We start from the raw sequence: 10,182 nt of genomic DNA, 5'->3' as shown, positions 1-10,182 counted from the left end.
AATAGGCATAAGTATTGTGAAATAATGTGTAATAACATCCCATAATGCAATAAATATCGATATAAAAGCATGATGCAAAATGGACGTATCAAATCCGAATTGGGAAGGGGTCCGGCCCCTCTTTCCTTCCTCTCCTCTTCCCCTTCCTTCCCCCTCCTATTAGGACTAGGAAAGGGAGAAAACCTACTCCTAGTAGGAGTAGGAATCCCCCCTTGGGGCGCACCATGAGGGCCGGCCGGCCCCCTCCTCCCCTCCTTTGTATACGAGGGAGGGGGCACCCCATAGACACACAAGTTGACAATTGTTTTAGCCGTGTGCGGTGCCCCCCTCCACAGATACACACCTCGGTCATATCGTCGTAGTGCTTAGTCGAAGCCCTGTGCCGGTAACTTCATCATCACCGTCAACACACTGTCGTGCTGAAGAAACTCTCCCTCGGCCTCAACTGGATCAAGAGTACGAGGGACATCATCGAGTTGAACGTGTGCAGATCGCGGAGGTGTCGTGCGTTCGGTACTTGATCGGTTGGATCGCGAAGACGTTCAACTACATCAACCGTGTTTCTTAACGCTTCCGCTTTCGGTCTACGAGGGTACGTAGACACACTCTCCCCTCTCGTTGCTATGCATCCCTAGATAGATCTTGCGTGATCATAGAAAAATTTTGAAATACTACGTTCCCCGACACTCGCCAGAGCCGGAGGAGGAACAACAGTCGAAGGCACAACAGGGCCCCTAGCCAATGGAGAGGGCGGAGCCGGCTACGGGCTTCGCCATGGAGGACGCCAAGGCGGAGTTCGAGGTCGCCAAGCGAAGGGGGCGGCAGAGCTGACCGCCATCCTGAAGTCCATCCAGTCGGAGGCTGCGGTGGAGGCCAACTGGCGCTTCCCCCGCCAGCGAAGGGCGGACATTGATGAAATCTTTGCCTCTAGTGACGATGACGATGAGCCAGAGGTGTCGCGGACGGCATCTACTCGGTGCCCAGCACGAAGATAGTGGACATCTCCGATGATGAGTAGTGTAGGGTAGTACTAGGTTTTTATTTTGCATGGTTCGTATGAATTTGAGGAATCAACTTTGAGGTGTTTGGGTGCAGGGAAACAAATTTTGAAGTGTGGAATCAACTTTGAGGTGTTTGGATGCAAGGGAACAAATTTTGAAGTGTGATATATCTTTGTCTGTGGACGCGTCCGGATATGTCCGCGGATGTTTAAAAAAACAAGACCAAAAGGGCAAGCACCCCTCGGCGTATTTTTACAGAAGAGCGAGAAACAAGTTGAATATCCGCTCCCCGTGGGGGTTGAACCCGGCGGCCTAGAGCACAAGACAGTGCCCCTACCATTGAGCTAGCGCTCAGTTCTCGTCCGCGGGCGTTTGAGAACCCGGATTTGATGTCCACGGTTGTAGATGCTTTGAGTTGATATGTTTGGTGGTATGAAATGCGAGATTATTGTTTACATTTAGTTAATCCTCTTCTTCTGGAATAACTGAGGAGTAATGAAACCCAAACAAGAGAAACTGAGGAGCAATGAGATACTTAACAATCTTTGAAGGAATGATGACCATATGGTGATGAAAAGAGAAAGGAGCAAAGGTAAAGATAAAGAGAAAATTTCTTATATGACACTGTTTTAGATGTTGTTTCCCTATTTGACACCGAGAAACTTTTTCTTCCATATCCAACACCGTGTCTAAAATTTATGCCCTTTACGACACTTTTATTCAGTTTAAGCCTTAACGGTGTTTTATGACACTTGAAAAGACCTATTTGCCTCTAAGGTGATATGTGATTAAAATTGTTATTTATTTTAAGCCTTAACGGTGTTAAATTACAAGCACTAACTCTGACTACACACATGGAGCTTGTGTGCCGGTGGCTCGCACATCCGGGGCGGTAAGGTGTGGATCTCATGCAGCTGATAGTGTCATAAAGGGCATAAAATTTGAACTCGGTGTTAAATAAGAAAGACATTTTTTTTCAGTGTCAAATAAGGCAACAAATTTTAAGACGATGTTAAATAAAGAATTCTCTCAAAGATAAGCGATCCTCTCTTCCAGGTATGCTCGTTGGTAGAAACTCAGAAACCCAACTTGCCATGCAACACATCTTGCTAGACCGACGAGGAAAAGATTTTTTGCCGAGAGTTCACAGCATATTGTGTGAAAAGTTGGAGCTGGACATTTATGCAGCTTATTATGTTATGAGCTTGGGTTGGCAAATCTCGCACTGCAAAGATATCGCCAATTCTTTCTTTCACCACAAACATTACATCGACTAACTTTCACCACAAACATTACATCATTTCCCGGTATCGACAATTCCTTCGTTTACCGCAAACGAACGTTACAATTTACTAACCTTTCCCCATGTAAGACAGGATATCTAAAGGGAATGGTATTTTATCTCAAAAGCTAAGTGCTCATTCATACTCTCCATCTTAAACCAAGGGTCAGTCCAGGCCATTTTGAGAAAACAATTGCGATGAAACGGTACAGGGTAGAGAGCGCTATTATACGCACTCATTAGCAAGGCATGGGTGAGGAACTGTTAATTTAACAGAAATTTTGCAAACCGCACAGCATAAATTCTTGCATGATTGAATTGGTCAGGTCCATCACACCCGATGGCCACTCAGTAGCAAAAGTAAAAATTCTCTGCAGTCATCTCTTATTTGATGATGCTCCATAACACATGCACTGGACAAATCTGAAAAGAGTTTTGTTTCCACAAAAAAACCTAAGGCGACAACTACCGCCTGCTTGATGGCCAAATGTATATTCATAAACAAGGATGCCGTGGAGCAGTCTGGTGCTTAGAACGCGTAAGCAAAATCATATGCCTCATAAAATTCTTATTTTCAGAACCACGAGGCATCCTTAGTGGTGATGACCATCATCATCATCATCATGCCCATCTGGATTTCCACCATCACCAATGACCTTAAGCTGCATAAATCAAGCAGCAAAACGTCTGTTACAAAACCTAATACACCAACATAGCCTGGCAGCTGATGCTATGTTTTATCAAGACAAACTAGCCATCAAATGCATATACTGAATTAAAATTAATACGTGAATTACCACAAAGTATTGTGAGCAGACTGGGCATTCATGTGGCTCATCTTTTTTCAACCAGAACCATATGACGTCATGCTCATCCTCTGCAAATAAACCAACCACAATAAGTGTTATACAATCCTTGCCACATCTAGCAGTTTAGAGCTCAGATGAACCAGTTCCACAACAGCGTACCTCCTTCATCACCAGGGCAACCTACTATTCTCTTGTCAAAATAGGACTCAATGACGGCTGGTGCCTCCTGCAGGTACAGAATCAAAGTGAAATGAACAATATGGCAGAGAACTGGCACTGAAGTTGACAAGAAACAATGGATCAATTCCTTAGGTTCTGAACTTATAGTCAAACAATATTTTATCTTCTACAGAATGAAGAATGCATCCGCATACCATAACCACCATGACAATGCAATGGAAACTGCAACTTAAAAATTCTGGAACAGTACAAAGACACGCACACAAAAGGAATATAGAGAACTTGTCAGTTCCCACTTTCCATCAACAAAAGAAAACAGACAAGGAAAAGGCAGACAAACATCAAAGTATAGATTAAAGGTCAAGTGAACACACAGAATTAGCAGATAAAGTAAAAGGAATCTGCGACAGGAGGTCAGCATGACCCATCCCTCAAATCTAACATATTTGTAGTAAATTCATGGAAGGTGTCTGAATATGCACATAAGTTCTGGTAAAGTCTGAACTGACGGAAAATGGATTTGCATAAACACTCAGATGCAATTCACTCAAAAGCCTAATATCTCTCTAGTCCCAGGTTACCTGAATTACACAACATATTCAAGTTTGCAATGCAACATCATAGCTGCCAAATTCACAGTTCATGATTCACGATCGTCATTTTATCTGAATCGAGTTCAATCTTCAATGGGGGTTTACAAATCAAATATGAGATCCATAAATCACGAGGTAGGGTACATGGTCATGCAAACACCAAACAGATATCCACAGAAAATTCTATCTCCATAATACAAATAAATCACAGAAAGATGCAGGTATAATAGTTAGAGCTGGCCCAAATAATGCGTCTCTCTCTCACGCAGCCTCCGTTCGATCCCATTGCTTTCTGCATTTTCCCCTTTTCCCTACCTCTCTGAGATCCAGCCACCTCTGCTCGTCTCTCTCTGAGCGCTCATTGCCCCCCCTCCCCCCAAGTGTCCCTTCAACTAAACCAGTCCTTCGTTGCTACTACTGCTTCACCCAGAGAACAGAAGAGTGCTGTTTCTTGCGCTAAGGAAAAGAAACGAGTTAGGGGAGATGGAGCCACTGCCACCAGTACTGCCAAGGTGGCTTGGGCCGTTGTTACTGTTCTGAATTCTGTTTCTGTGGAGCTTGCAGTGTGCTATTGCAATGTGTCATGTTCGCTAGAATATTTGTGTGTGTGCGCGCGCGCTTCACTGTGATCAATAAAACGCAATTTTCTGTTCAAGCCATATATACCTCTGTAATTGGGTCATCAACCCAGATTTACGTGGGTCACGTAACCGTGTTCAGAACTAGCTTACCGAACACACTGCGATTAGGGTGTGTTTGGGTGATACCCACACTAGCCTTACCAAATGTTGGCATGAGTTGGCTTGCCAATTTTTTGGCCAAGGAATTCCTCACCCTCATTTGGCCAACTATTTGGCAAAAATCTGTGAGGGAGGGGTGTACACCCATTGGTAACCAAAATTTCAGGCAACAAAGCAAACAATAAAAAAATAGGCAACCAATAATTTGGCAGGGCTAGTCTGGGCAGCAAACCAAACAGACCATTAGTGATCCGGTTTCTTGTCCTGGATTCCTGTTAACTTTGGTTTACCCCGTGTAATCAACAAAATTTGGCACGGCATGTTCCATTCTGGAAATAGTAGATATAAAATATAACATCACAACTCACATAACAGAAAATATGCATCAGTGGGCTTGCAGTAAGAGCCTTAAGAGATTTACATGGACATATTATGACGGGTATTCACAGCCTTCTGTTTGGAACAGAAAACAAGCTGTAAGACTAAGGCTGAGTTTTCATACAAGTCATGACTGTAGAAACTGTACTGGCTGGGGGAAACATTATAACTCTTATGTTATGACCGTATGAGCCAGGAGTAAGGGCATGTTCAGAGTTCTCTAGTGCCACGAAATCCTCAACTCCTGCTCCCAATTTTGGAATCTCACTCCTCGTACGAAAACGCCGAGCGGTGTTCCGTTCGGTTGCCTCGCTCCGGCTCCCGGTTCTGGGCCTGGGCTGACAGCCCGACAAAATACCATCTCCCGGTTCGTGGTATGGGCTGGCAGCCAAATAAAATATCATCTGGCATCTTCGGGGCAGATGGCAGGCCAGCGCTTTGAGCCAAACAAGTAGCATCTCCCTGAATTCTCTATCTTCCAGAACTTTCCGATAAAAAAAAGGAAAACTACCGTCTCCGCCTCCGACCTGTCCTCCCCGCATGAGAAACCCCAGGGACATATATTTCCGGCTCCCGCACAGGCTGCTGCACAAGCAGCTCCTCACGATAGTCGACTCCACCTCCGGGCTCGTCATCACCGCTGCGACAGCCACCACTCACAGAGCCGGATCCACCGCGACCGTGCTCACCAACGTCTGTTGCGGCCCCACTCCTAACCGGGACCTCCGGCCTCATGGCCGCTTCTTAACCAGGCCCTCCAGCCTCGTGTCGACTGTTGTGCACCCTCTTTCGCCAAGGTGCCCGCCGTGCACGGGGCCTTCCACAGGGTGGCGAAGGGTGAGGCTGGGGAAGGACTCCGACAGCAGGAACTTTGATGCTCCTGGCTGGAGAAACCGGCGAGGTGGCGGAGGAAACTACTGCTAGCCGTACAGCTTGTGTGGTCGGTGCATTCAATTTGCAGCCTGAGCGCCACCTAGGAAGGTTCTGCACGGGGAGGATCGTCAAAGATGCCTCATGATTTGCCGGCAGCGATGGCTGCCCTTGGTGCTGACACTCTGGGTGTCCTCGGCCATTGTGTGAAGAGCAAGGAGAGGGGGATGAGAGGGAGAGATCTGTGGCATGGAGGTAAGTGGAGGCAGAGGGGTTTGGTTCACATCACGGGTGGGGAGTGAAAGCGAAATACTTTTTCCCACTTATCGGCGGGACTGTGGGTAATATTCTCCAACAATGTGAATCGCTGCTCCATATACCCCAATTTCTGGTGCTCTGCAATTTGTACTGTGGGACCTCTGTGCTCCACAGATCTCACTCCGTGTAGCTGGACCGTCCAGGCAGGCCCCGCCTGCGGAGTTGGCAGATCTGCAAACCGGAGGGTTGCCAAACAGGGCCTAACAGCTTTTGAATTACACTGCTTAATAGTGTAAACAAATCAAGTTTTCAGCACATTATATCTCTATACACACACACACACACACACACATGCAACCATGAAATGCATAAGATAATGAACCAGTACTTAATGCATTAATAAAAGAAGTTTAAGGCAACAGAGATCCTTCTAATGTAGCAATTTCCAGTGAAGAAGGTTTACAGCCTTTGTCATAACTCATAAAATCACATGAATAAGGTTTACGCCCTTGGTCATAACTCATAAAATCACAAATTAACCAGCAAAGGCAGGGGTAAATAATGATCATTTGACCGAACAGCATGAAGTGACCATTGTCCATTGATGCTATGGTAGACAGGGAACAAGGAAAAATTAAACACAGCAGCCATTAGATAGAACACCCACGAGTTTCTACACCGATGGATGATGGCATATTGATGAACTGCGTGCATAGACAAATCTCCAAAGTGCATCAGGACATCACAGAATATTACTGGAAAGATACATGCACGATACATCCCACTCAATTCATTAAACTATCAATCAATAAATTAGTCACCAAAGTGCTCCGATGAACCTAAACAGAGCAAGCATGTATGATCCCATTTGCCATATTAAGAACAAATCACAGACAACCAAGATAATAGTATCAACGCCTCACCTTGGTACCGAAGGGACCGACAGGAGGATCCATGTCGAAGCGCTTCTTCCCCTGCGAAACCACAACCAGATCGAGAAATTACAGCCCATTCCAAGGACCAAACCAAACGGGGCATTCCAGCCGGAATCTCCAAACCCAAGGCCCAATCCATCTCACCTGGAGCTCCGCCTCGAGCTCCTCGCGCTCCAACCCCGTGGCTATGGGCATGACGTCCTCCACACTCGTCCCTGCCGCCGCCGGCTTGTCCGCTGCAGAAACACGCCAATCCACCAGTCGATCAGCGCCAGGAACCTCCACGACAACGAGATCTGGGGAGGGGGCAGTTGGGCCTTACCAGAGAGGAGGGGCCCAGTGCGGCGGAAGGCCGCGACCGCCGTGGAGAGGGGAGCGGCCCGGGCGCTGGCCGGGGAGGGGGCCGCGCCGGCTGCGGCGGCAGCGCGGTGGAGGGCGGGGGCTAGGGTTTGGAGGCGGCGCCACATGGTGCGTGCGTGTGCTCTCAGGTCACGGCGGCAGCCTCCTCGGGGGAAAGGGAAATGGAGTGGGGACGCGAGCGAGAAGGGCAGGCTCGATTTGATCTGACCAGAGAGGGCGGAGGAGGTCAAGGACAAGAGGAGGGTATGCGACCTGCGGGGGGGTGGTGCGTCGAGGTCCGTGCGGGCTGATGGACGGACGGGATCGAAGGTTGGACTGTGAAATGAGGGGAGAGTGACAAGTGTTCGAGTGGTGGCGCCGCCTCTGGCGTGCCACCTAGGAGTACCTAGGAGAGTTGCCTAAAAGAAAAAACCTAGGAGTACCTAGTAGGAGAGAAAAAACACTTATGTTTTTTTAAAACACATTTTTTTTAAATGAACTTGTGGCACACTTTGTTGAACTCAAAATAATAGTTACATCGTTAACAAGTTCATCGAAGAGGAATCAGGAGGATCATCATTGTCGGTGCAACAAACCCTGTGTCCGTTGTCTAGACTGTGCACAGACACAAGAATAAGATCACAGCATCAAGGTCAGACTAAAACACAAGGGGTCAGTTATTCAAAGGAGCAACGTGCAGCACAAAAGGACCAAGACTAGCCAGAAAAGTAAGATATCATCAGGGGAAAAACCTCCCTTGCCGGGCAGGCGAGCCTGGCGAGGATGGGGTTACCCCCGGAAGCAAGCGTTTGAGTCGTTCCGGCAGGCCTACCGAGGCTTACGGAGGTAGAACCGCTCCACCCCACCACCTCATCACAACGCAAGTCGTCAATCAGTGCGATGTCAAGCTCCAATGTGACTAAGTGGCTGCTATTCGCCACATGACAGCCACTTCCTACAGAAAATGCCTCCAAGGGACACCCGTCCTGAAACATGTCAAGCAAGCAGGCGCGGAGCTGGCAAAACAGCCCGACAGGGCCTGCCGGGCGAGCTGTGATGTGATGTTGAGCGGCGCATTTAATGCGCCATGTCAGCTTGTAGAGTTAGGTGAGATAGCATTGTTTGCTATCTAATCAGTGCATAATGACTGATTTGCCATTGTGGTGACCCCTTGATCTATAAAAGGAGGCCCATGGTGACTGTAGAAGGGGTTGGTCAGTTGGGTGGCTAATCCACACTCTCACATTCTCATACGCGTGTAGCCGTTTTCGCCCCGAGGCAACCTGATAACCCACAAGTATAGGGGATCGCAACAGTTTTCAAGGGTAGAGTATTCAACCCAAATTTATTGATTCGACACAAGGGGAGCCAAAGAATATTCTCAAGTATTAGCAGCTGAGTTGTCAATTCAACCACACCTGTAAACTTAATATCTGCAGGAAAGTGTTTAGTGGAAAAGTAATATGATAGTAGTGATAACTGTGGCAAAAGGTAATGGTAGCAAAAGTAATATTTTTGGGTTTTGTAGTGATTGTAACAGTAGCAACGGAAAAGTAAATAAGCGAAGAACAATATAGGAAAAACTCGTACGCATTGGATCAGTGATGGAGAACTATGCCGGATGCGATCGATCATGTAACAGTCATAACCCAGGGTGACACAGAACTAGTTCCAGTTCATCAATGTAATGTAGGCATGTATTCTGAATATAGTCATACGTGCTTATGGAAAAGAACTTGTATGACATCTTTTGTCCTACTGTAAGTGCATCTAGTGCCACCCCTAGTTGGTTTTGGAGTATTGACGACAAACCTGGTTGAGGGACTGATGTGTTTGTGAGAATTGCAGGATAACACAGGTAGAAGTCCCTCATTGATTCGGTTTTCCTACCAGAGATGACCCCTAAAAATGTATGAAGACATTTAAGTCAAAGGTGGTATGTGAAGATATTCACATTGAAGACTATGACAAGAGAGGACATCGCGTGAAGACTATGGAGCGCGAAGACTTAGCAGTTTCGTCGTTCTGTGTTTTTCTTTGTTGAGTTATAGGAACCACCATACTGTTAAGTGAGGTCCAAGAGAACCAGTCAGAATGACTGAAGTGATGCTTAACCAAAATCCCATGTCTTCGAGTGAAGACAATGAGAGCAAATCTTATCCAGAGTTGGATAAGCCAGCTTTGCTTGTAGCCCAAGTAAAGTTGTCGTGTGTGTTTGAAATCTGACCGTTGGAACACGTGTCAGTTCCTTAGTGACCAAGGGTCATTTCGGACAAATCAAGTCGGGTTGCCTAGTGGCTATAAATAGCCCACCCCCTACAACCATAAACGGTTGGCTGCTCGGAGTTAGTGTACGGTTTTTGTCGTTTGAGAGCAACCCACCTCGAAGCCTTTGAGAGAGAATTCCTTCGAGGATAAAGCCCTAACCACCCAGAGCCAAAGAGTGTTAGGCATCATTGAAGTCTTCCTGTCTGTGTGATCTGAAGACTTCTTACACTTGAGGACTGTGAATCCTCCAGCCGGTTAGGCATCGCGTTCTGAGCATCCAAGAGGCATTCCGGATCGCCGGTGAACGAAGTCTGTGAAGGTTTGGGAGTCTACCTTGAAGACTTACCAGAGTGATTGGGCGAGGACTGGGTGTCCTTAGCTCAAGGGGAATAAGGTGAAGACGCAGTCTTCTGAGTTGAATCTCAGCCTCCTTAACCAGACGTATAGTTGTCACAGCAACTGGAACTGGTCCAACAAATAATTGTCTTCAATGAGTCACTGGTTTCATCCTTCCCTTTCCTTTACTTAC

At 46.9% G+C, this 10,182-nt stretch overlaps 1 protein-coding gene across 1 annotated transcript; it reads right to left on the bottom strand.

The window, feature by feature from the left end:
- Positions 1-2,562: 2,562 nt before the first annotated feature.
- On the bottom strand, positions 2,563-7,628 carry LOC125544024 (putative cytochrome c oxidase subunit 5b-like). Its single transcript, XM_048707551.1, has 6 exons — positions 7,369-7,628; positions 7,191-7,282; positions 7,035-7,085; positions 3,252-3,318; positions 3,081-3,160; positions 2,563-2,945 (listed from the first exon to the last, which is right to left on the bottom strand). Exons 1-6 carry the CDS (start codon positions 7,511-7,513, stop codon positions 2,877-2,879), a joined length of 504 nt encoding a protein of 167 aa, XP_048563508.1. The 5' UTR covers positions 7,514-7,628; the 3' UTR covers positions 2,563-2,876.
- Positions 7,629-10,182: the final 2,554 nt, after the last annotated feature.

Source organism: Triticum urartu, chromosome 3, assembly GCF_003073215.2.
Source record: "Triticum urartu cultivar G1812 chromosome 3, Tu2.1, whole genome shotgun sequence".
In the NCBI taxonomy this organism is placed as follows: Eukaryota; Viridiplantae; Streptophyta; class Magnoliopsida; order Poales; family Poaceae; genus Triticum; species Triticum urartu.
Note: the sequence above shows the minus strand (reverse complement) of the source record. Positions and strands in the feature narration are given on the sequence as shown.